Below are 26,207 nucleotides of genomic sequence, written 5' to 3' on the forward strand. Positions count from 1 at the left end.
GCGATCACGTTGCCACCTGCTGGCAGAGGGAGTGGCAGAGGCAATGAGCCTGAAGTGGGAGTGTGATGATGGGTAAGTTCCAGAACACCGAGGAGGGCCAGCGTGGCTGACACTGAGTGAACCAGTGAGCAGGGATTTCAGGTTGGAGAGGGATCAAGCCACTGGTTTCTGCCTGGAAAGCGGTGTCCCAAGAAAGTAAATCGACTTGTGGCCGAATAAAACAGCCCAGGGTACAGGACCCACCAAACCGCAGTCAGTTTGTGACTCCCGCGAGTCTCCCCAGGAGGGGTCCAGGGTTACCCAGGACGCGCTTCCCGAGGCCGCCATCGAGGGGCAGCAGAGCCACGCAGAGCCACCGCGTCCCGCCCGCCCGGCTCCGCCCGCCCGGTGCCGCAGGTGGCCGGGTCTAGGGGAATTCTTAGGCTGAAAGGGGTCCCATGCCTTGCACCCCACACTTCGGTCCCTTTACGAGCCAGAGTTCCCCTAGGCCGGACCTGGGGGCCAGGGATGCCTGGAGGCCACATCACAAGTCGGGAATGGCCGAGGAAACTTGGGAAGGAGAATCCCAACTTTTCCAGGGCCTGACCCTGCTCGGGCGTCCCCAGGGGGGCAGAGCCTCCCTTCCAGGGCCTTCGCTAGGGTCGTCAGGTCATCTGCGCGGAAGGTCCACCGGGACCGCGGCAACCCCAGCCTAGTGGAAAGGTCAGGCGCCACCAACGAACCTCTCCAGCGCCAGGCGCGCTCAGCCGCGCCCCTCCCCGCAGGGTGTACCCAGGCCGGTCCATCGACCGCGGGGTGAGGGGTGTGGGCAGGGAGGGAACAGGTGCGCGGCGGGGCCCGCCCCCCTCACCAGGTGACTCATCCCAGTCGCGTCTAGTTCTTGTGAGTCACGCTCGGGCCGGCGAGGGCCGAGCAGGAGCGGGCGGGACGGGATCCCGGGTCTGCAGCGCCCTCCCCGCGGCGGTCACTTGGTTCCAACCCTCGGGGCCGGGGCGCACCTGGGTCTGCCCACTTCCGGGGAGGGCGCAGGAGGAGCCCGGCCCCGCCGCCCACCCCGGGCCCGGCCCGGGGTTCTCACCCAGTGCACCTGGGCAGATCCATTCCCCAGAGCGCGCGGGGGTAGGGGTGCCTGGCGGAGCCGCAGTGGGCCCAGCAAGTTTCTTCGCCCAAGCTGGACGCGTGCACTTCATCAGCGTTATTTCTCCTCATTGAAACCCTAAAGCAGGGCAGGGTGGGCTGGGAATAGGGTCAAGGAAAGGGAGCGGGAAGGGGAGGAGCATGCACCCCTCCCGGGCTTGGTGCGCGCCGCGCCCCCTGCTCTCCCGGCACCTGGGAGGGGACGCGCGAGCCGAGGGCGCCCAGTCGGCCTCGATGGCGCCGGTGGCCCGCGGGCTCCATCGGGGGCCAGGCGCCTGCCCGGCCACCCCTGCTCGGGGCGCGGTCGTCGTGCTGTGGCTGTTTCTCGGCACCTTGTGCACAGGTACGGCTCGCGGGGCCGGGCGCACGGGAGCGGCGGGAGGGCACTAAAGAAGGGGATGGAGGGAGCTCGACGCCGCCGGATTGGCGGGAGAGCTGGGGGTCGCGGAGCTCGGAGACAACAGTCTCGAGATCCCAGGGTCTCGGGAGACCCCCCGGTGCCAGAGTTGGGGATATTCCCCACCCGCGTCTGGGAGCGCGCCCCCGCCCGCCCTGGAGACGGCAGGAAGTGAAACTCCCGGGACCGCGAATCCTGGAGCCTCTGGAGAGCGAGACTCTTTGTGCCGCAGGGGTGAGGGACGACCGATCCTCGGGGAAGGCTGGGATGGGGGTAGGGGGTGCCCCCGAGATCTCTAAGTCTCGGGGTAACGGGAGAAGGCGCCGGGGAGATGGATCGGACGCTTCCTGCAGGAAGAGCTCCAGGAACGGCGCGCGGGCCTGGGTGGGTGCGGGATTGGGGGCTTCCCACCCGCACCCCAGAACCAACCTCGGCCTCTTCTGGTGGGCTCGGAAGTATCTGTGCTGAGGGTCTGGTGGGATGGACTTAGGAACTTGCAACCGTCTTGTAATGGCCAACTTGCGCCCGGATCGAACGTCTGTTTGGTTGGGGGTGGGGTGGACTTTAAATTTCCGCCGCCGGCATTTTTGGTGTGTTTGTTGGAGATGACTCTGCTGGGTAGGATGAGGTGGGGGGGCTAATGGAGATATTGTGGGGGTTAGTTACTCCGTGCTAAGTCAGTTCAGTTAAACGCCAAGATATTCACCCCAAGTTCACTTGGAACTCTTGGTGGTGGTTCTTGCAGCTTGGAGTATGGGGGCATTGTGGTGGCCATGTGCAGGCCGCGGAGAGAATCCCTATCCCTGAGAGAATGGCACAGGGAAAGGAGGGCAGTCAGCTTCAGAGGCCACCCTTTGGGAAGAGGGACCCGCAGGGTGTTCCAGAGGAGCCTGCAGTGTGACCTTGCACCTGCCACTTCAGCCCCATGGGTCTATAAAATAGCAGATTATCCGGGCTACCTCGCCCATCCTGGGGATTAAGGAACAATGTGTGCCAGGAGCTCTGTAAACCCAGACACTTGTGCCCTGCCAGTGACAGGTGATGTTGCTCCTTTCTGTCCAAGCCCTTCCCTGAGCTTACGTGGTCCCTGCGACTGTGCTTTTGCCCACAGCCCCTGCCAGCGCCGTCCAGGTGACCGTGTCAGACCCCTACCACGTGGTGATCCTATTCCAGCCTGTCACCCTGCCCTGCACCTACCAGCTGACCACGACCCCCACGCCGCCCATCGTGATCTGGAAGTACAAGTCTTTCTGCCGGGACCGCATCGCTGATGCCTTCTCCCCAGCCAGCGCGGAGAACCAGCTCAATGCCCAGCTGGCGGCTGGTAACCCGGGCTACAACCCCTACGTGGAGTGCCAGGACGGCTCACGCACCGTCAGGGTGGTGGCCACCAAGCAGGGCAATGCTGTGACCCTGGGAGACTACTATCAGGGCCGGAGGATCACCATCACAGGAAGTATGTTGGGTGGTGCAGGGCTCCAGGGGTGGACTGGCCTGGGTGGTGGTGCTGGCTTCCGTGGGCTGCCCTGGAGACCCCCTGCCTGGAAGTTTGTCTGCAAGAATCTGAAAGGAGGGCTCCATCCTTCTTTCTATCATTCCTTTTTTTTTTTTAAAAGACTTATTTATACAAGAACTGGGGTGCAGGCCAGATGTGCGGGAGGGTGAGAGGATTCACCAGAGACACAGTGGGGAGCAGAACAGGCAGACTGACTGAAATACACTGCTGAGGGGAGCAGCGGGCGAGACAGGAGAGGTCTGCTGCTCCATGTGGGTAGCTCCCTGGTCGGGGATTGAACTCGTGCTGCAATGGCTATGGACAGCTTCGTAGGTTGCATCTTAATCCCCTGCGCCACCGGGAGGCCCTACCATTCCTTTAGTTAACAAAGATTCATGGTGCAGCTAACACTCCAGCCCCTGTCTGAAGCCCTAGAAATACACAGCAAATGAAGAGCGTCAGCTTCCTTCCTTCATGGAACTCATATTCCAGTGAGGGAGACACCCTGTGAGCTTTTGAAGACAATGGAGAGAGAGGCAGGGGTTCTATAATGATACTAATAATGATAGCAATAATTAGTAACATTTATAGAAGTAACAACTTATCAAAGGCCTCCTGTGTGCCAGGCTTTAATCCAAGTTTACATGTATTAACTCATGCAGGCCACATAGTAATTATGTGAGTAGATTCCATTATTGTTATTTTACAGAGGCTGTATTCAAGTAGGCACTTGATTCAGGCCCAGAAAGGTCAAGTGACTTGCACAGGGTCACACAGCTGGTAATAGAACTGGGTCTCTGAATCAGCCACTTTGGATCTAGCCTCTCAGTGCCGGGCTAGACCCCTTTGCTTGTGCTGCGTAGTAAGCAAAACACTCAGGAGGAGGTGACAGTGGGAGATTTAACGGGGAAAGCCCATGACTTGCCAGGTGCTTTCGCATGGTCTCCCATTGGATCCTCACAACTGCATTTTACTCTCCTAACAGCAAGGCACAGAGAGGTGGAGGAGCACAGAGATGCATAGCTAGGAAAGAGCAGGGGCTGGGATTTGAGCCCAGGATCCTAGAACCTGCTGTGAGCTCTGGTTTGGGAGCAGCCTGGGCAGAGTCTAATTTAAAGATACAGACAGAGCCCTCGTCCTACCTAATACTGCCTGCCCATGGGAAGTGCCTGTTGGGAATAGGTAAGGGGTGGTAAGGAAGGCATTCATTCATTCTACCCAGTACCCAGTATTTATTTATTTATTTTTAAAGATTGATTGATTTATTTATACAAGCACTGGGTACAGTCAGAAGCACGGGAGGGTAAGAGAATTCGCCAGAGTCAGAGCTGGGAGCAGAACAGGCAGACTGACAAAGTACACTGCTGAGGGGGGCAGCGGGTGTGGCAGGAGAGGTCTGCCGTGCCATGTGGGACCTTCGCTGGCGGCTGGGGATCGAACTGGCGCAGCAGAGGCTGCGGGCAGCCCAGCGCTCAACCGCTGCACCACTGGGGAGGCCCTATTTAGTTATTTTTAAGATATATTTTATTATTTATGCATACAAGAGCTGGGGTGTAGGCCAAAGGTGTAGGGGGTGAGAGGAATCACCAGAGACAGAGTGGGGAGCAGAACAAGCAGAATGACTGAAATACACTGCTGTGGGGAGCAGCCGGTGAGTCAGGAGAGGTCTGCTGTGCCATGTGGGTCAGCTCTCTGGCTGGGGATTGAACTCACTGCAGTGGCTGCAGACGGCTTCATAGTGCTGAGACTTTACCCTTGTGCCACCAGGGAGGCCCCTCTACCCGGTATTTACTCAGCAGCTACTGAGTGCCAGTGGGTGCAGGGTGACAGTGGTGACCAGGACAACTGAGGTCCCTGGCCTCAAGGAGATGACATTCTAGTGGGGAGAGATAGGCAATAAACAAGCGGATAACTATAAGATAAAGAGCGAGGGAATTTCAGAGAATGAGTCAGTGCTGCAAAGAAGACAGGCCCAGTTGGAGTGCTCACACCTTAAGACCTCTATGAGTGTGATTTGGGGAGAAACCAGGATTGGGGCTCCTAGAACCTAAAGTCAGAGAGGAAGATGATGGATGACAGTGGGTGAGGGTGAAGGGTCACCCACTGAATGGATTTATCCTTTCACTGTCTTGAACAGGGCTTAGAGCTTTAATGTTGTGTGTGGGGGCAGGGGGGGGGAAGGGAAGTTCCCTCTGTAGACCCCCAAGACATCAGACGATGGGGCATCTCCATGCCCCCTCTCTGTCTGCACCTCAGACAGAAGGCAGCCTTCCAGGGACCCAGCCTGTCAGTCCTGTTCCGGGAGGGACCAGATCTACTTGCCCTAAATTTCCACGGGCAGCTTGGCCTGAAGCATTCTGCTGTTCTGGAAGTCGGAGGACTTCTTGGGGGCTCAGCCTGTACAGGCCTGCTCCCCAGGGAACCCCTCCAGCCTGGACGTGGCATGCCCACCCAGTGGCCCTTTTGGGATGGCCCAGGGACTGGAATTGTGTCTGCTCTGCTGAGTCCAGAACTCCAGCATGGCCCTCAGCTCTCATGTGGCAGATGCTTCAGGCTCCAGAGGCCTCAAGGGCCTGAGTCTTTCAAGCTGGGCCCCTATTTGACAGAGGCCATGGTTTGTAAACCTCCATTGTGTGCATGTCCTCTCAGGAAGCCCAGTCGCCATGGGAGTTTCCTCTGTTTCAGCTTTGAGGATGGAGAAAGGTGGGACCTCCCACAGGGGTCCTTATCCTCACCAACTGCCCGGGTTTGAAAAGTGAGAGCAGTCCCGGGCAAGCCAGTTGTTCAGCACAGTGACCCTTAGTGGGGGGTGCTGCGCCCCCCTCCCACTCTCCCCAGTTGTGGGGGCCACCTGGGCAGGAGTGGTGTTTCTGCCCCCTCAGGCCACTGGGTGCCCACGTGCCCCCCACAGGAGCAGAGTGCCCCTGGGACCCCTGAAAGCATGAGGCCCACCCCTGCTGTGTGCAGATAAGGAAGCAGAGGCCCCATGATGTGGAGGAGGTGCAGTCTATCCCCCACTGGAACCCCAGCACCTGGAACAAGTGAAGCAGCGCAGGGCACCAAAGTGGGACCAGTGGCAGAGCGGGAACAGGGCGCGCCCCGCAGGAAGGGGGTGGGCCTGGGCCTCAGAAGTGATCAAAGAAGCCGGAAAGTCCTATTTTTCATGGGCTTAGAAAACAACATGCAGGCCAAACAAAACGCACAGAGGCCCCATCCAGCCACGGGAGCCCAGATTTCAGCTCTTGGCTGTGAACCTGGACCGTGGTAGGCGGTTCCGTCCGTTCCTCAGTGATGGCCTGGAACCTGCTGTGAGCTCTGGAGAGACTTGAGAAGGCTCTAAAGTTACAGACAGAAAAATGAGGGCCTGAGAGAGTCTTAAGGAGAATCTAGAGGGTGTAGGAGAAGGCTGTGTATATTTTGATGAGGATTCAGTGAACAGATATATGCAAAGGGACCCAGCACGGAGGAAGGGCTTGACCATTGGGGGCTAAGTGCACAACCGTGTCCGCCGCTCTTGCTCCGAAGGTCACCTTCCCCAGAGTCCTTCCCTGGCCACTTAAACTTGGACAACCCCACCTCCACAAGGACGCCTTATCACCATCTGACACGCCATATATTTGAATTTTGTATTTGTCTCTTTCGCAGTTGGACTCAGCCCTGTGAGGCCAGGGATTTGTATCTGCTCTCAAAGTGGTGGTCCTCAGATGTGTTCAGGGCACATTATACTCCTTTCATGCCCTTGATTACGAAGGTCCTCAAAGGACTTTTGTTTTTAATAGCTAGCAAGATGGGAGAAGTTCCAAAAATAGGACGAAAACAACAGACATCATCTTAAGTTACCATAAGTAACCTAATTTTTACCAAAAAGTAACCATGGTGTTCGAGATAGAACACTTGAATGTAAAGCATGGCATCACTTTTTATATTTTTTTAATTAAAAGATTTATTTATTTATGCATACAAGAACTGTAGTACAGGCCAGAGGTGCTGGGGGAGGCGAGAGGATTCACCAGAGACAGAGTGGGGAACAGAACAGGCAGATTGACTGTAACACACTGCTGAGGGGAGCAGCGGGCGAGTCAGAAGAGGTCTGCTGCACCATGTGGGTAGCTCCCTGGGTGGGGATTGAACTTGTGTTGCAGTGGCTGCTGATAGCTTCATAGGTTGTGTCTTAACCTCTTGTGCCAACAGGGAGGCCCCCGCTTTGTATTTTTGCAAGCCTCCCTGAAGTCTGGCTGAACAAAGCAGCTGGGTTTTCAAAGCTACTTTTGTTCAGTGATAGCACCATGTCACGCAGCTTGGGGGCCGCCACAGGGCACTCATGAACGGTTAAGGGAAAAAGGCAAGTAGCATTTTAGTAGTATTATGAAAACAGCTTTGACATCAGGGATCTCCTAGAAAGATCTCCAGGTAGTCCAAGGTTACAGATCACACTGAGAACTCTTGCTCTCCAGCTGCCCCAGCTCCTACCGGGATGGCAAGCTGCCTCCAATAATTGCTTGTTGAATATGGAAGGGCTCACTTAAGTGCCTGCTTGAATGTCCCCACATCCCCAGGAGGCTGGAACAGACAGCGGAAGCCAAGGGAGGTCAGCCTGAGCAGGGAAATGGTATGTTTCCAGGTCCTGGCGAAGCCCTGGGTCAGGCCTGGGGACTCAGCGGGTTCTGGCCAAGACAGGCTGGGTTCTGCTTGCACAGAGCCCATGGGGGTTGGCCATCAGCCTCTAGCTGGCTGGTAGACATTAGCACCTGAGCAGGTGAACCAGCACCGCAAGGGGCCAAGAGTACTGTGCCAGGCAGAGTGCGAGCCAAGGCGGGTGGGAACCTGGCGGGCATGTCTGGCTGGGGAAGGCAAAGGGTGGGATGAAACCTGCACCCAATGCCAAATGCCTTGTGGGCCTCGTCAGGCGTTTGGAATGGAGTGAGTTCTTCCCTCCAAAGAAGGTTCTTTGATTCCTTCAGTGTGCCAGGGGTCTAGACTGAAGATGCCAGTGTTGCCAGGTGCTGCAGACTGGGCACACAGTCAGTTCCCGCCCTGAGCTGTCACACAGAAGGGGTGTGGGTACCTGGGCGAGGTGGTCGGCAGGTCAGTGGGGTGCTGTACCCCCTCATCTCTGACCTGTTCCTCTCTCCTGTCCCGCTGGGCCTCTGGCAGGGTTACCAGTGGGTCCCACCCTGTCCGAGTTGATTAAGGGATTTAACTAATGAGGGCCCCAGGAGTAGAGAGGAGACCGGATGTGCTGAAAGACTTTCATTACTGGCATAATTAACAGGCTCCTCGCCCGAGGCTGCTTCAGAAGGGAGCGTCCCCAAGCCCTGGGCCTGACCTGGAATGTGGGGGCTGCGGCTGGTGGATGGGCTAACTCTTTCTCTCACACCTACTCTTTCTCATGCCTGGGTGGCTCCTGATTCCTGGAATCTGACCTATTTATCTCTGAACCTGGCCCTGTGCCCCCGTCTGAGGCGGCTCCTTGGTGCTGCCTATTGGGGGGGGGTGAAGTGGGGGAGTGTTATCTTTTTGCTTGGCCAGATGGAAGAGGATGGTTGTGAGTCTGAAGCACTGGCTGAGGGGTCAGGCCATCCCAGCCTGCAGATTCCTTTGGGCTTTAAGTAATCCCATTTCCAAACAGGAAAGAGAACAGCACCCACCTCACAGACCTCTTGAAATCCCCGGTTGGAGTTTAGAACCAAGCCTAAAAGCCCACATGGTACAAATGATCTAATTTCCGTTTGATCCTCTGCAGCCTGCACCCCTCTGTGGGAGCAGCCCTGCCTGCTGGGGTCACACCTTCTCCCCCAGATGCCCCCTCCCCCAGATGCGCTCACACTTCTCTTTCCGACACAGATGCTGACCTGACCTTTGACCAGACAGCTTGGGGGGACAGTGGTGTGTACTACTGCTCCGTGGTCTCAGCCCAGGACCTGCAGGGGAACAATGAGGCCTACGCGGAGCTCATCGTCCTGGGTGAGTGGCTGGGCTGAGCACTTGGGACCTCCTAGCCCCTGCCCTCGGCCTCCAGCTTGCTCTCTGGTCTGTCGCCTGCTTTGCTTTCGCCTCACGGCACCGCCAGTCACTTGGGTTTATCTGTGCCCCACGCCCCAGGCGGGAACCCCTCTCCGGAAACATTTCAAATAAGCCAGAGTCAAGCTAAGAGTGGGGTGAGCTGGAGCCTCTCTTCTTCCCTGCCTGGTTGTTTTCAAACACAGAATGGCCAGGGCTGATGGGCAGTGAGTGAGGAGGGTGTTTGTGTGCATGATCAAGAGGAGACTGAACCCCCTTCTGCTACATCTCACCCAGAGTCCCTTGCCAAGGCACAGGGACTCCTCCGCGCTGTAAAGATGGTGCTGCATGGGCGCTTCCTTGAACAAGCCCTGGGGCCAGGTGGGGTGTCCAGCAGGCCCCGGTGGAATGGGTGGGAAGCTGCCCTTGGCCATTAGCCAGATGCTCTGCTCACCAGCACACATGGTTCCGCGCTGCGCGTGCCGTACATCCATTGCTATCATCACATGCATGATGCAAGGAAACACATGTGTGAGGGAAGATCTGTGACAGGCCAGCAGCAGGGGTGCTCAGACCCCGGGTGCAGTCCGGGCTCGTGCACACGGGCGCAGCACCTCTGCGGCCATGTGGTCTGCATCGGCAGGCTCAGGACATGCTTATCTGCTTAACAATTACAGAGGATCTCAGGGTTTTTGTGGGTTCTGTTCAGAGTTGCTGAACGTATTAGAAATTGACCCTGGAAGCCGTTCAGGCACGAGTTCACCAGCACACATGCAGGATGTCCTCACACTCCCCAGGGCCTCAGGAAGCTCCATTCATACCCAGTGAGAAAGGAGAGTGAAAAAGGCAAACAGTGGCTTCATGTTTTCATGAAAGTAGGGTGGGCCTCGTGGACAGGATCCCACTTAGAGCACCTGTGGCTTAGATGCAAACCCCACTTTGGGGATGGGTGAAGGGCTCAGAGCCCCTGAGGGAAGTCACAAGCTGGACTTATAAGAAGCCACCCCCAGGAAACCTTGGGGTCACAGAGCTAGCACCACACTGACTTCTAGGAGGTAGAAACACTTTTGCCTTCGTGGGCCTCTTCATATTAAAAAGAAGAACATATTTTAGGATTGCATTAGTATGAAGACAGTTCACCATTAGACATTTAGTAGTATATTTTTTCTTTGGGTTTATTTAAAAAAAATTTATTTATGCATACAAGAACTGGGGTGTAAGCTAGAGGTGGGGGTGGGGGGGAGAGGATTCACCAGAGACAGAGTGGGGAACAGAACAGGCAGACTGACTGAAATCCACTGCTGAGGGGAGCAGTGGGCGAGACAGGAGAGGTCTGCTGCACCATGTGGGTTGCTCCCTGGTCGGCTGATGCCGGGGATCGAACTGGTGCTGTAGGGGCTGGCAGTAGCTTGATAGCACTTTTTAAGCCCTGTGCTACCAGGGAGGCCCTTTCTTTAGGTTTTAAAAAAAAATTACATGAGCCTAAGAGAGCTGTCTGTCCCCATCACCTGGGCCAGGAGCCTTCAGGATCTGTCTGGAGGAGATGGAATGCCCAAGCTGAGGTCAAAATCCAGAATCTCATGGGATCCTTTAGAACAGCAGAGTGCCTGTGGTGTGAGAGAGTGAGTGAATTATGGGATGGAACCTTCTGGAAAGCAGCACCCCCCTGGGGAAGGAGGTGGAGCGCAAGAACCACAGGCTAGTACCTCCTGACATCAGCCCTTCCTGCTTCCGACACACCTTCACCCTGAGCAGCCTGGCCCTGGCCTTCAGAGCAGGGGGCACCGGGGCTGGCCCTGGCCAGCATAATCTGTCTCTCTTTTGTCCCTCCAGGCAGGACCTCGGGGGTGGCTGAGCTCTTACCTGGTTTTCAGGCGGGGCCTTTGGAAGGTACGGGGGTGGAGTCCCCCATACATCACTTACTGCTTCTAAGTATTCCCTCCTGCCCTAAAGACCGCGTGCTGTGGCCCCCACTAACCCCGGCTGATGCCTACTCTGTGGCGTGTAGTGACCTAGGCGGTTGGGTGGGCCTGGGGTGTAGGCAGGGGGCCCCTGTGACTGGTGCCTGCAGTGCTTTTCTGGGGGTGGGGATCTGGGCAGCTGGTTCTGTCCCTTCTGAGGCTTAGCCTGTCTTGCTCTGATCAGGTCACCCCTCATTTCTTACCTTGTCCAATGAGTTCCCTAACTTTGGGATGGCCTGGGCTACACAGAGGCAGGTGTCCCTCTGCTGTGCTGCGCCCAGCCTCTGGCATGAGAATCCAGCAAGGGCTACAGCTTCCCCCTGAGTTTGTAAACAGCTTTGCAACCCCACCCCTACCCCAAATCCCCCGCCAGTGTCCCCGCTCTCTCCCAGGCCTTCTGCTCATAGCCTCTTCTCCTCTCTCTGCAGACTGGCTGTTCGTGGTCATGGTCAGCCTGGGTGTCCTCCTTGTCTTCCTCCTCCTGGGCATCTGTTGGTGCCAGTGCTGCCCCCACACCTGCTGCTGCTATGTCAGATGTCCCTGCTGTCCTGACAAGTGCTGCTGCCCAGAGGCCCGTAAGTGCCCCTTTCTGACTGTCCCCATTTAGCCACGCCTGGCCCCGGGGTGGTGGTGGGGGGCAGCCGTGTAGCTGCCCCCCAGGATGGGGCCGCTGGCTGGTCAGAGGCTGTGAGGTGAGCCATTTGGGAGGAAGTGAGCCAGGGAAGACTTGCTCGTTCAGGTGATCACTTACATCCTTCAGCCTCCGTTGATTTTCAACTTGCATTTATTTGGAGTTTTTTCTTTTGAAAATATAATCTACACAGTTGGTTAAAAAAAAAAAACATCAAATGGGACAGAACACTACTCCCTGGAAAGTCCAGCTTCCTTTAAATAAAACGACAAAATATTCAGTGAAAAAGGTAAGAAACCTATCATTTAAGCACAGGTTCGAAGCCCACACCCCACACACACGCCATAGGTCTGACCCAGCTACGCGTAGGGTACGTCAGGGCGGTAACGTCAGGACGGTCGGGAATGGAAAGGGGCCAGCACCCAAGGAACAAAACGAGCAGGGAAAGAGAAAGTGAAAGGAGGTCTTCCTCCTCCCGCTGTCCCCTTTCTGTCCTCAGGGGGAAAATAATGCGGGGGGGGGGGGGATCCCCTGGTCTCCTGCATATGTTTGCTTTCCTGGCACCTCTGCAGGGTCCATGCTGCCAAACAGTGAAATCACGGGGTTGGGGATTTGAGCAGCTGGTTCTGCCCCTTCTCTGACACTCATTTCTTGGGCTGGCAGAAGTTCGAAGCTGGCCTGACCCTTTATCTGCTTGAAAGGCCAGAGAGAGTCCCCTCAGCCTCAGTTTCCTCTTCTCTAAAACAGACTGAGGCAGACTGTAGAGAGACTGTAGAGAGGCAGACTGTAGACAGTTTGGGGGTCCTGTGAACAGGGGTGTACAGCAGCTCCATGCAGGGCTCAGCCCATGGGACAAGCTCGCTGCCTGCTCGCTGCTAGAGTCTGCTGTTGGCGTCGGTGGTGACCGCCACCCGCGCCATGTGACCTCAGATAGCCTCGGCTCCCTCTTCTAGACTCTTCCTTCTCTGCAAGGCCCTGCCCTCCTGGGGCGTCATGAGCATTAGGGGAAGATGGGCGTGTGCGTGCCCAGTACGAGGTCACCCGTGCTGACTAATTTTATGGTCACTGAAGTCAGTCAGTGGGTTTCTCAAAGTATTGCTCCACTGCAGAACTTCTACTGCTCTCTGGAGACTTCCGCTACTGCCTGTCCCACTCGCCATTTTTAGTTGGTGGCATCTGCTCAGACACTGGAGTTCGTGCCTTTCACAGGTGGGGAGGGAAGCCCCAGGGCTGCAAGCAAGTTGCAGTTACCCCACTAAATGAAGCTGGAGCCAGGCGTGCAGTGCCCCTCCCAAGGCCACATTGCCTCCATCCCGAGACCCTGTTTTCCACAAACAGAGGCCCCAAAACTCCCTGCTGGGTGTCCTGGTGCAGCAGCTCCCAGGGGAGTCACGAAACACCTGATCCCCTGAGCTAGAGGGGTTTCTCCCAGAGTGCTAAGCACCGAGCCTTCTGTTCATTATGCTGAAGCAGCAGAAGGGAGCTCTCTGAACCCTGCTGTTTCCCTGGGCCAGCCAATCCCAGTGAAGACGCAACTTACCCTGGTCCTGGACTTGACAGCTCAAGGGTAAATCCTCCTGCTGCCCTCGTCCCCAGGCCAGAGGCTGGGCTGTGGCAGCTGCCCTTGAAGCCAAGTCCCAGGGCCTGGGGCAGGACGGGAGGGGCGCCCAAGTTGGAAACACTAGAGGAGACTTGGCTATTGGGCTCCTGCCTCAGACTGATTCCCAGGGCGTCCAGGTCTGGAAAACTCCATGGGAAGGACCCAGCAGGCATGAGAGGGGAGTGGGGCATGGGCTCCCTCCTCCCCTGTGATTGCTTCTGCAGCAGGGGCTCAACTGCTAAAGGCAACAGATTTCAGCCAGGGTTCGGCACAGGGCCTTAATCTAACGGCCCACCTCCCCCCCGTTGCTCTGTAAGAGTGCAGGCGCAGAATGGCCAGAGAGAGTGCGAGTCTGTGTAAACCCTTATCCAATGTTGGGAAACCATCATTCAGTCTTAGTGGACCTATTGGCCTGCCACATCAGGGCCATGGGCTGCCGGTGGGTATCCCCGTCTTAAAGCCTCTGTGAGGAACTGCACAGGTATGGACTCCATGAAGCTCATGTCCCCTGGCCTCAGGGGCCCTACAGAAACTAACAGAGTGTCCAGGGAGTGCGACGGCTGGGGTTGGGATGCCCCAGGACATATCCCTCAAGATCGTCTATGGGGGGGGTGCCAGGCAGCGGACTCTGGGGCGCCTCCTCATGCTCTGTGTGTGTGTGTGTGTGTGCCCCCCAGTGTATATGGCCGGCAAAGCAGTCACAGAAGGTGGAAGCATCTACAATCCCAACGTTTATGGCTTCGTGTCTCCTTCCAAGACCCCACCCCCACCATCCCTGATTCCCATGGACCCATTCAAAAGCAGGTACCCTGGAGACTTCGACAGAAATAGCTCAGGTGAGGCCTGGGGGAGCAGCTGGAACTAGGGTAGGCTGGACATCAGGGGGGCCTGGGGCTGGGAATGTGGGGCTTTGCTGCAGGTGGGCAGCCACTCACAGCCCATCCATCTCCCCCAGTGGGCGGCCACAGCTCCCAGGTGCCTCTGATTCGTGACACGGACAGCAGCGTGAACTCTGGTGAGAAGTGAGATGTTAGGGGCTGTGCATGCCTCTAGGGGAGGCTGGGCCAGCCTGTCCTCCCAAACGGATGACCTCCATCTCCTGTCCCTAGAAGTCCGCAGCGGCTACAGGATCCAGGCCAGCCAGCAGGACGACTCCATGCGGGTCCTGTACTACATGGAGAAGGAGCTGGCCAACTTTGACCCGTCTCGGCACGGCCCCCCCAATGGACGCGTAGAGCGGGGTGAGCAGCAGGCTAAGGCCTGGGGGAGGCGGGGAGAAGGAAGCAGGTGTCCTGAGAGCCACCCCAGGGATGCTTGCTACCCCAGCCAAGGCCACAGTGAGAGATGTGGCGGCCCTGCATGTCATCACTTCACAGTCAGAAGCCTGGGGTTCCCTAGCAAGTCCACAGAAAGGGGTGACTCTGCTGAACCCCGGGGCCCCTGGCATTAAGTCCTGACCCCCAGCAATGACCCTCCCCCCCTTCTCTACAGCCATGAGTGAAGTCACCTCCCTCCATGAGGACGACTGGAGATCCGGGCCTTCCAGGGGCCCTGCCCTCCCCCCAATCCGGGATGAGGATTGGGGTCGCCACTCTCCCCGGAGTCCCGGGAGGTGGGACCAGGAGCCCCTCAGGGAGCGGCCGGGGAGCGGCAGGGCAGCGGGGCGGCCCCGGGCGCGCTCCGTGGATGCCCTGGATGACTTCTCCTCGGGGCCGGGCTCGTCGGCATCAGGGAGGTCTCCGCCGAGCAGCGGGAGGCGAGGACGGGCCTACGCGCCTCCCCGAAGCCGCAGCCGGGACGACCTCTACGACCAAGACGAGGCCAGGGACGCGCGCGGCAGGGAGGCCCACTACGCCCGCTACGACGACTTCAGGCCCCGGGACCGCCCCCACGCCGACCCGAGGGCCCACCACCCCCGCGCCCGCGACCCCCGCGACGACGGCTACAGGCCCAGGGAACCCCAGTATGACAGGGAACCCCAGTATGACGGGCGGCTCGTGGACGAGGCCCTGAGGAAAAAGGGGCCGCCCGAGAGGAGGAGACCACACCGGGAGGAGGAGGACCCGGAGGAGGAGGAGGAGGAGGCCTATTACCCGCCCGCGCCGCCTCCCTACTCCGAGACCGACTCCCAGGCCTCCCGGGAGCGCAGGCTCAAGAAGGTGAGTGGACGGCGCCCCCGGGGACAGCCCCCCATGCGCCCCTTCCCGCCCCCCCACGCCCCCCCCGCTGACCCCGCCTGTCTTTCTCCCTTGCAGAACTTGGCCCTGAGTCGAGAAAGTCTAGTCGTCTGATGTCACGTTTTGTATGTAGCTTTTGTACTTTTCTTTTTTTAATTTGAAGGGACGCTGAGCACCTCCCCCCCTACGTCTAATAAAATTGATAATCACGAGGCCTGAGTCTGCCAGAAGCGTTTGTTTTGCCGCACTCGCTCCGGAGCCCGGACGGCTGGGTCGTGGGGGGGAGACTTGGGGGGGGGGAGCGGGGTGTCTTTGCAGGGACGGCGCGGCGCGCCCACTTCTCTCCCGGGACGGGACGCGCGTCCCGGGCCGGGGGGGAAGGACCCGCCGCCCGCTCCCCCGCGGCCCGAGGACGTGCCCCACGCCGGCCCCGCCCGGCCCTGCGTGCGCGCCCCGGCCCCGCCCCGCCGTGCGCATGCGCCCCGGGCCTCCGCCTCCGCGCGCGGGAGCCCGCCCGCCGGGGGCGCGCAGGCGCGCTCCCCGCCCGCCGCCCGCCGCCCCTCCCCCACGACCTACTTTGCCGTCGCCAAACCCCGAAGCCCGCCGGGGCCCTGGCGCGCAGAGCCCCTCCTCCGGGCCGCCGGCGTTCCATCCGGGCCCGCGTTCCACCCGCGCGGGCCGCCGGCGGGGGCCGGGGCGCCCGGGCGGCCGCGGCGGCGACCTCGCGCCCCGGGCCCGCGCGCCCGCCCGCCCGCCGCCATCGGAGACGGCCAGCGCGCGCGCTCCCCGGGGGCCGCCCTCCCCCCCGCGCGTCGGCCCGGGCTCGCGCCGCCGCCGCCGCGCGCGCGCAGCTCAAGTAAAGGAGGAAAAAAAAGGGGGAAAAAATAGCGAGCCGCGGCGCCGCTGCAGCGATCCGCGCCGGACGGGGCCAGGCCGGGCGGCGGGCGCGCGGGCCAGCGAGCCGGGGCGGCGGCGGCGGCCCTCCAGGGCGGCCCGCGTCCGAGGCGCGGCGCGGCGGCCGCGGCGGCCCAGGGAAGGAGCCCGCGGGCCCGGCGCGGCGGGCGGGGGCGGCCGCGCTGCGCCCCGGGGCCCCGAGCCGCCGGCGGCCGACGGGCGGGCGGGCGGGCGGCGGCGGCGGCAGGAGCCGCGGCGGCAGGAGCGGCGGCGGCATCTCCGCCTCACATGACCCCACTGTTTGTCCCCGTGATCAGCGCGAGCGGCTCCCGTGTCTCCTCCGTCCCCTCCTGCCGCGCGGCGTGAGCGCCGGGCTCGGGGGCCCCCCCCGGCCGCCCGCCCCCTCCCCTCCCTCCCCTCCCCTCCCCTCCCCCCCGGGCCCCGCGCCCCCCCCGCCCCCGCCCCCCCCATGGACATGCTGGACCCGGGTCTGGATCCCGCTGCCTCGGCCACCGCTGCTGCCGCCGCCAGGTAAGCGCGCCCGGCCGGCCCGCGCCCCCGCGCGCCCCGGCCCCGGCCCCTCGGCCCCGCGGCCGGGCCGCCATGATCCCGAGCGGCCGCGGGGCCCAGTTCAAAATGGAGGCCGCGAGGGAGGGGGGAACCCGCGCCCGGCACCCCCGGCCCCGGCCCCCGCGGCGCCCCCGACCCGGCCGGCGGGCCAGGTGGGGACGCTGCACCTGGACAAAGGGGCGGGGGCGCGGGCGGCCCTGACCCCGCTTCTCGCCGTGCTCCCCGCAGCCACGACAAGGGACCCGAGGCGGAGGAGGGCGTCGAGCTGCAGGAAGGTGAGTGTCGCGCGTCCCGCCGGGCGGCGGGCGGCGGCGCCCGGGCAGGGGCTGGGGGCGCCCCGGCCCGCCCCGCGCTCACCGCCCCCCTCCCCTCCGCCGACCGCAGGCGGGGACGGCCCTGGGGCGGAGGAGCAGACGGCGGTGGCCATCGCCAGCGTCCAGCAGGCGGCGTTCGGCGACCACAACATCCAGTACCAGTTCCGCACAGAGAATAATGGAGGACAGGTGAGGCTGCGGGCCGGGGCCCTGCGGGCTGGCGGAGGGCTGAGGCCGGAGGGGCGAGCGGGCGGCCGGGGAGGGGCTCGGACCTGGCCCCTGCCAAGGCCCCAGCGCCGGTCTCGTTGCTCTGCCGCCCCCTGCAGGTGACATACCGCGTAGTCCAGGTGACTGATGGTCAGCTGGACGGCCAGGGCGACACGACAGGCGCTGTCAGCGTCGTGTCTACGGCCGCCTTCGCGGGGGGGCAGCAGGCTGTGACCCAAGTGGGTGTGGATGGCGCGTCCCAGCGCCCTGGCCCCGCTGCTGCCTCTGTGCCCCCAGGTCCCGCAGCACCCTTCCCACTGGTAGGTGTCCAGCAACCCCTGGGGGAAAGAAGAGGGGACAGCGACTGTCTTGGGGAGTACCAGGGAGTGGGGCAGGTGGGACACAGATGCTGCCTTCAGACCACCTGGGGTCAGATCCCTCTTGTATAGTGAGACCTGGGGTACCTTCTTAGAACACCATTTTTCTTCTTTGTAAAGTGGATGTGATGGTGACAGGAAAAAGCCTGTTAAAGGTGAAAATGAATGGACAGGTAAAGTGATTCCTGAGTACCTGTCAAGTTCCAGAGCTGTCTGAGGCAGGGCAGTGGTACACAGAGACGTTGCCAGTTCCCCCCAGAGTACAATAAATGTCAAACACAGCAACAGGGGGACAGGGTGGGGAGCTCAGATGGCCAAGGGTCCATCCTACTCTGTGTCCTCCTACTCCCCAGGCTGTAATCCAAAACCCCTTCAGCAATGGCGGCAGCCCGGCAGCTGAGGCTGTCAGTGGGGAGGCACGATTTGCCTATTTCCCAGCATCCAGTGTGGGAGATACCACGGCTGTGTCCGTACAGACCACAGACCAGAGCTTGCAGGCCGGAGGTAAAGGGAGGAAGGGGCCAGGGCGGAAGGCAGGGGAGGCAACAGGCCCAGCAGGGAGGGAAGCCCCCTCCCCCCAACCAATTCTGGCTCTGCCCCCAGTTTTGGCACAATCCCCTACTTTCTCTGCAGGTCAGTTCTATGTGATGATGACACCCCAGGATGTGCTTCAGACAGGAACACAGAGGACGATCGCACCCCGGACACACCCCTATTCCCCGTACGTGCTGGAGACCTGGCCCCAGAAGCAGGGTCCCCTGGGAGGGCCTGATGGGGGGGGCCGAAGGAAGGTTTTCTGCAGTGAGAGCTAGGTGGCCAGGCACTCGGTGTATTATTTGACCTGTTCCTGTTGTTCTAGTATTAGTCGAGAAAGCACCATGTCCTCGTTCTCTGCAAAAGTAATTGCCAAGTCTGACTCCATAATAAACATTTTTGCAAGTGGGACCTGAAGTAACACGTGACCATCTGTCCCCTATTCATTTAGGAAAATCGATGGAACCAGGACGCCACGGGATGAGAGGAGGAGAGCTCAGCACAATGAAGGTACGGTCACAGTGGGGCTCGTGGGCTCCCGGCACCGCCAGGCCTGGGGTGTGGTATCACACCTGCCCGGTGTGCTATAAGCATGAGAGGTGTTTTGTAGAATGCGGGCTCAGCAGCCCACGGCATCCGGGCATTTTCAGCACGTACATACTGCATACGGATGGGACAGGTTGAAATGTCGGCTCAGAGTGCTCATCATATGGGAAAGCCAGGACTGACACAAAGCTCCATCTGACATCGAGTAGCTAAAGTCCCTCGAAGGACAGCAAAGCTGGCAAGGAGTTGGAGAGGCGTGGCAGTGCTCTGCATGCGGGCCACAGGCCTCTCTGATGTTCCAGCATCAGAGCCCCAGGGGAAGAGCCCCTGGCAGAGGAATGAGCAGATGCAAACACCCAGGCCTGAGGCGCAGCAGACTGAGAGTTTGAAGAAGAGCAGAATTCAGGAAAGGAAAAGAGGAAGTTGGTAGCTGTGGGAGGGCTGGCCCTAGGCTGGTGAGAGGGCCCCCAGGGTCTCCTGCCCCGGGATCTTTATTCTGGTTTGATGGGAAGCCAGGGGAGGGGTTCATGTCCAGAGACTAGATGGTGGGGGAGGCACTAGAGGTTAAGAAAGTGGGAGGTTCTCACAGATGTTGGGCCTGAGACAGGACAGGGCAGGAAATGGGGCAGGAGAGAAGATTCTAGGGCTGAAGAATCAGGATTCATGAGCCAGAGTTTTATGACAGTGGAGGGTTGGTTTTATGACAGTTGTGTGTGTTGGGGAAGGGGAAGTGAGTCTGGGCTGGGTTTGGGGTATGAGGAATTTGAGGTGCCTGAAATCGGCCCCTGACAGTAAGGTCTGCACTTATTGACTGGATGACCTTAGGCTGATTCTTAGTGTCTGCCCCTGTCTGGTCTGTAAAGTGGTGCTCACTGGCTCCGTGGAGGCTCACGATCAGAGTTCAGCAAGTTGAGGCTTGTGAAGCCCTTAGCTGGGTGGTGGGTCACCCTTAAGATGGCAATAAATGACTCGTAGGAGACTAGCCAGCTACCTCCCCTCGTTCGCACTTCCTGCTTCCCCCTGGATCAGTCCACTCCAGTCTTTCCCATCCTACAAAAAAGCAGACCTTTTCATAACCTTCCCCTCACCTGACCTGCAGGATATTTGACCCCTTCTCCCTGTACCCTGGGCAGCCTGGCTCATTTCTCTACCAAAACAGCTCTATAAGGTCACCCATGGCGACCTCATTGCCAAATCCACTGGCACTCCAAGCATCTGACCCTGCCTAGTCCCCTCTTTTCTGGAATGTTCCCTTTTCTCTACCGACTCTGATTATGTTCTTTGCTGCTGTCCTGCCTGCTCCTTGCAGCAGGGCTTCTGCTGCCCACTCTAGGAAGCGTGCTGTGAAAGCTCTCCATCGCCATGACTGGCCCCTAGAGGTTCGGAATGAGCAGGGCAGAGGGGAGGCAAGTTTGGGCACGTTCCCCTGGTGATTCTTCAGTTGGCCAAGGTTGAGGGACTGCTTTGGCTTTTGCTACTTCTTAAGGTCCGGCCTGTTCTTCCATCGGCCTCAGGAGAGTGAAGTATCAGGCCTGGGGTGATCGTCACTATCCTCAAACCCCTAACCCCAGTTGTGGATGTTTATAATTTCTCCGGATTGGGGGGCCGCCAGGGTTTCTCCAGGAGAGAGTTTGTGACTCCAGAGAGGTGGGAACTGCGCCTTGTCAACCCAGGGCTGTCTCTGCGCAGGTGCTTCTCCCCTGGGCTCCGCTCTTTCTGTGAGCTGCCCTTTCAAAGCCCCCATTTCTGGAGGTCCTTGAGACTCCTCGGACTCACCTTGTCCAAAACAGCCTGCTCTCTCCCCTTCCCCAAAGGCTCCCGGGCAACATTTCTTTTTCCAGGGCCGCAAAAGCCTTCCTTGTGTCAGTTCCCCAAGCCAGAAAGGAAAGCCAACCGCTTTGCACCCAGCCTGCTGCTTCGCATCTGCAGCCCTGAGACTCTGTGCTGAAGTCACCTTCGAATCGGCTGCTTTCTCCTTTTTCCTTCTTTCCCACCATTTCTTGCTTCCGCAGAAACCTATCTGGGCCACAAACTCGGATGCCTGCAGGGGCCCTAGGGAGCAAGGACACTGGTCTGTTTTTGTTTGTTATTAAAGATGCTTGTGTGGTTTTTATTCTCCTTTTCTTTTTTGAAGGGAAAAACAACCAAAACCCCCAAATATCCTCCATTGTTCCTTAAATGCACTTAATGCTCTGTCTCCCTTCTCACCCCTGGCTCCCCCCATAACCTCAGTTCCTTTATCTGTGTCCACCAGTTTCAAATTATTTGCTTTGTGTCCGTTTGTCTACTTTGTTTCCTTCTATCACTCATAAATGTGAAGTCACTCTCTTTGGGGCTAGCTTTGCTTTGGATAATCCCCTCTAGCTCCTTCCCTGCGAATACCATTTCCTCTTTCCTTATGGCCAAGTGGTACTCTGTCGTGGGTAGACCACCTCTTCCCGATCCAGTCCTCTGTCGTGGGCGTGGGTCATTCCCATGTCCTCACTGTTGACGATAACGCAGTAAACATTGCGGAGCGCGTATTATTTTGTGCTGGTGATTCCATGTGTGGACAGATGAAATGTAGCATCGGATACCATGGATGACACATAGGTACCAAGTAGGATTGTATGGTTTGTCACATTTTTCACTTCCTTTTTGGAATATTTTCCTTAACTAGTTGAGGGCTTTATTTAACTCACTGAAGCAATAGTTTAAAAAAGCGGATGGAAACAGTTTTATCAACTGGGAAAACTTGGGGTTTTTTTTTTTCAGTTAAGCTTTTAGCTTTTCTAATGCTCTAAAATATTGACATCTGTGGGTATGAAGAAAATTCAGTGAAGGATATGAACACATCTGGTGATTAGGTAAGCATCTAGCTTATCGATACACATTCCCGTTTCCAAAATTGCACATACCTTTGAAATACCAAGAATTTCTCGGTTGTCTCCATGAGCCCCGGAAATACAGCTCAGTAACCAGGGAAGCACTGGACTCACCCCCTGGTGGAAGGGGACTAAGGTTAGTGACTAATGACAGGAGACCAGGATCCTGAGGGGACAAAACTACTTGCAAATTAAGTCTAGAGAGAGCGGCAGAGGAATGGCTGCAAGGTCTGTCCTAAGATGTTCCGATTGTAATTGTTCTATTAAAATCAAGGAAGTTCCCAAGTGGGGATTCCTGAACCCCAGAGGTTCAGGGAGGAAGTCTCTCCCTTTTTCACTTCTTAACATAGAGCCACGCCGCTTTCCCCAAGGGATCGCACCAACTTACATTCCCACCAACAACGTCAGGGTTCTTTCTCCACGTCACCACCAGCACTTCTTGTTGGCGGTCTTTTGATTTATGCTGTTCTCACGGGTACGAGACAATATCTGATTGTAGTTTGGATTTACGTTTCCCTGGTGAGACATGATGACCAACACTTCCTGTTTATCTGTTGGTTTTCTGGAAAATTGTCTATGCAAACCTGCTGCCTATATTTTAGTGACTGGCTTGTTTTTTATCATTCAGTTGGATGAGTCCTTTGTATACCTTGGCTGTTAACCCATTATCCGTTATGTGATGTCTGTGTATCTGCTCTTACTTAGTAGGATGGCTTTCAAATCTGCTGGTATTTTCTTTCTCTGTAAAACTCTTAATTTGACATTATCCCAATTGTTTGCGTTTGGTTTTACTTCCTTCATTTTAGGACTACAGTCCCCAAAGATGCCTTTATCTTTGATATCTTTGATGCTTTTTTTCTTTGCATCTTACAGTTTCAGGTCTTATAGCTAAGTCTTTAGTCCATTTTGAATTCATTATTGTGTTCAGAGTTAAAGCGTGCTCCCACTTCATTCTTGTCCAATCACTTGCCCCAGCACTGTGTGTGTGTGTGTGTGTGTGTGTGTGTGTACAGGGCTCCTAACTCGTCGCAGAACAGATATTGATACATGCGTGGATTTATTTCTACGCCATCCCTTCTGTTCCATTGATCTGTGAGTCTGTTTTTATTTCAGCACCAGCTTGTTTTAATCACTGTTGCTTCATAATATAACTTAAGATCAGGTAACATGATCCCCCAGTTTTCTTTCTTCTGAGAAATGTATCCAGCGTTGCTTACAGTTCTATACACATTTTAGGATTTCTTATTCTGTTTCCTTAAGGAATGTAATTGGAATTTTAACGGGGAAGGCATTAAATCTGTATGTCTCTTGCGGTAAAATAAAACAGTCTTTTGACTATTAGCTATCGCTGCCCATGAAGATAGATTATCCTTCTTTTTATGTGTTGTTCTGTCTTCCAATGCACGGTGCCTTTGACTTTCCCCTGTAGAAAGCCTCAACCAACTTGATCAAGTTTATTCCTACCTATTTGATTCTTTTTTTTTTTTTTTTGAAGATTTATTTATTTATACAAGCACTGGGTACAGTCAGAGTACAGGAGGGTGAGAGAATTCACCGGAGCCAGAGGGGAGAGCAGAGCAGGCAGACTGATGAAGTACACTGCTGAGGGGAGCAGCGGGCGGCAGGAGAGGTCTGTGCGCCATGTGGAACCTTCGCCCCGTGGCCGGGGATCAAATCGGAGCTGCAGAGGCTGCTGGCAGCTTCGCAACCCAGCGCTCAACCGCTGCGCCACCAGGGGAAGTCCCCTATTTGATTCTTTTTGATGCGAGTATCAATGGAATTGTTTTCTTCATTTTTCTTCTCATGATTTGTGGATACACATGCAGCAGATTTTTGTGTGTTAATTTTGTAGCCTGCCACTTTATGGAACCATTTGTTGTTTCTAGTAGCTTTCTGGTGGAGTTTCGAGGGTTTTCTATATATAACACATCTGCAAATAGTGGTAGTTTTACTTCTTCTTTTCCAGCCTGAATTCCTTTTAGCTCCTGTTGTCAGACTGTTAAAACCTTTCAAAAAGGAAGTGGTGATAGTGGGCATCCTCAATTTGTTCCCAATCTTAGAGGGAAAGCTTTCAGTTTCTCGCTGTTAAATACGATATCAGCTTAGGTTTGTGATGCGTGGTCTTTATTTTGCTGAGGTAGCTTCTTTCTATTCCCATTTTGTTAAGACTTTTTATCATAATTAGGTGCTGTATCTTTTTATGCTTTTTGACTTTTGTCCTTTTGTTGATGTGATACTACATCAACTGATTTGCATATGTAAACCGTCCTTACATCCCTGGGATAAACCCCCCTTGGTCATGGTGTATGATCTTTATAATGTATTATTGAATTTTATTTGCTACTATTTTTGTTGAGCATCTTCATATCTGTAGTCATCAGAGATATTAGCCTGTAGTTTTCTTCTTTTGTGTTAGGTGCTTGCCTGGCATTGGGGTGTGTTGGTCATAGAGTGTATTAAGAAGTATTCCCTTGTCTTCCATTTTTGGGACGAGTTTGAGTAAAATGGGCCTAAATTCTTTAAAGGTTTGGTAGAATTCCGTTATAAAGCCATCTGGTCATAAACTTACCTTTAAAGAGATTTCTGAGTGCTGCATTAATTTCCATAATTGTGATTGGTCTACTCAACTTTTCTGTTTATTCTTGGCTCATCTTAGTCACCTGTATTGTTCAAAAAATGTATCCATTTCTTCAAGATTATCAAACTTGTTCACATATACTTGTTGGTGGTAATCTCTCATCCTCTGTATTTTTACGGTGTCGGCAATCTCCTTTTTTAGTTCTATTTCTGTTTATAGTTTTCTCGCCCCCTTTCTTTGCAAGCCTAGCTTAGACATTGTTGATTTTGTTTATCTTCTCAAAGAACTAACTCTTGGTTTGCATGATCTCTTGTATGGTCTTTCTGATTTCTATTTCATTTATTTCTAATTTTTATTATTTCCTTCCAGTTTTGTTTGCTGTTCTTTTTCAAGCTGTCTAGGTGTGACATTAAATTGTTTGTCTGACCTTTTCTTGTTTGATGTAGGCCTGTATTGCAATTAACTATTCTTTTTTTTTTTAATTTTTTAAAAAAGATTTATTTATTTATGCATACAAGAATGGGGTACAGGCCAGAGGTGTGGGCGGTGAGAGGCTCCACAAGAGACAGAGTGGGGAACAGAACAGGCAGATCTACTGAAATACACTGCTGAGGGGAGCAGCGGGCGAGTCAGGAGAGGTCTGCTGCACCATGTGGGTTGCTCCCTGGCCAGGGATTGAACTCGTGCTGCAGTGGCTGCCGTTAACGTCATAGGTTGTGTCTTAACTTCTTGTACCATCAGGGAGGCCCCCTATCTTCCCTTTTATTACTGTTTTTGTGTCTCATAGATTCTGATAACTTTTGTCTTTATCTTCATTAGTCTCCGGTATTTTGTTAGTTTTTTCTTTAATTTCCTCTTTGACTCAGTGGTTATCAAACAGCATGTTATAAAAATACTCAGTATGATTTTCATCTTCATAACTTTATTGACATTTGACTTATGCCCAGACATATGGTTTATTCTTAAGAATGTTCCGTGTGTACTTGGAAAAAAATGCATATTCTACTGTTTTTAGGTGGAATATTCTCTAGATGTCTATTAAGTCCATCTGGTCTCCCTCATCATTGAAGACTAGTGTTGTCTTATTTATTCTTTGTCTTACTGCTCTGTCTGTAATTATCAGAGGAGTGTTAAGATCCCCATTATTACTGTCTCTTTAGTTCTTTTAGTAATTGCCTTATGTATCTTGATGTTGCATTATGTGCTGCATATATATTTATAAATGTTTTGTCTTCTTTGTTGCATCAGGTTCTTAATCGTGATATAATATATATCACGTATATAATATATACTTTTTTATCGGGAATCTGTTTTATCTGATAAAAGTTGAGCTGTTTCTGCCCTTTTTGAAATTACCATTTGCTTTAGAATTGTCTTCTGGTCTTTTAATTTCAGCCTGAGGTTGTCTTTAGTAGTTTTGTGAGTTTCCTATAAACAGCAAAAGTATTGGACTTTGTTTTATGATCTCTTCAGTCACTCTCTGCCTTTTAATTGGTGAATTCAAGTCATTTAGATTTAAGGTGGTTATTTAAATACAGGTATTACCATTTTATTTGGTCTTGGGGATGTTTTTATAGTTTGTCTTGGTTTTCCTCTTTCTTTTCACTTATGTTTTGAAAACTTATGTTTTTGAGTTTCATTTCCATTGTCATGTATTTTTGTTTGTTTTTGCATAGAAGAACTGGGGTACAAACCAGAGGTGTGGAAGGTGGAAGATGGGTGAGAGGATTCACCACAGACAGAGTGGGTAGCAGAACAGGTGGATCCGCTGAAGTACACTGCTGAGGGGAGCACCGGGCGAGACAGGAGAGGTCTGCTGTGCCATGTGGGTATCTCCCTGGCCGGGGATCAAACTCAGGCCACAGTGGCTGGCGATAGCTTGATAGCACTGAGACTTAACCCATAGGCCACTGGGGAGGCCCTGC

General features: G+C 55.6%; 2 protein-coding genes across 6 annotated transcripts in view; both read left to right on the top strand.

Annotated features, from left to right (window-relative positions):
- Positions 1-1,371: 1,371 nt before the first annotated feature.
- Positions 1,372-15,608, top strand: LSR (lipolysis stimulated lipoprotein receptor; the record flags this gene model as incomplete). The annotated part of the gene is made up of 10 exons (XM_084257669.1): positions 1,372-1,480; positions 2,646-2,990; positions 8,874-8,997; positions 10,867-10,919; positions 11,419-11,565; positions 13,899-14,057; positions 14,177-14,236; positions 14,331-14,462; positions 14,713-15,380; positions 15,477-15,608. The coding sequence occupies 10 exons, from the start codon at positions 1,372-1,374 to the stop codon at positions 15,510-15,512; spliced, it is 1,833 nt and encodes a 610-aa protein (XP_084113795.1). The 3' UTR covers positions 15,513-15,608.
- Positions 15,609-16,761: 1,153 nt separating this feature from the next.
- USF2 (upstream transcription factor 2, c-fos interacting) overlaps positions 16,762-26,207 on the top strand; it is a gene marked incomplete at both ends in the record, with an annotated part of 14,677 nt that continues 5,231 nt past the window's right edge. Inside the window, 7 exons of one of the 5 annotated variants that reach the window (XM_084256734.1) lie at positions 16,762-16,823; positions 17,091-17,137; positions 17,247-17,365; positions 17,503-17,703; positions 18,114-18,264; positions 18,394-18,481; positions 18,746-18,804. In XM_084256734.1, coding sequence (XP_084112860.1) covers positions 16,762-16,823; positions 17,091-17,137; positions 17,247-17,365; positions 17,503-17,703; positions 18,114-18,264; positions 18,394-18,481; positions 18,746-18,804 — 727 coding nt within the window. The remainder of the gene's footprint in view (positions 16,824-17,090; positions 17,138-17,246; positions 17,366-17,502; positions 17,704-18,113; positions 18,265-18,393; positions 18,482-18,745; positions 18,805-26,207) is intronic. The other 4 variants (XM_084256735.1, XM_084256736.1, XM_084256737.1 and 1 more) reach the window with 4 other exon arrangements.

Source organism: Talpa europaea (genome assembly GCF_964194135.1).
Source record: "Talpa europaea genome assembly, chromosome: 16".
Classification (NCBI taxonomy): Eukaryota; Metazoa; Chordata; class Mammalia; order Eulipotyphla; family Talpidae; genus Talpa; species Talpa europaea.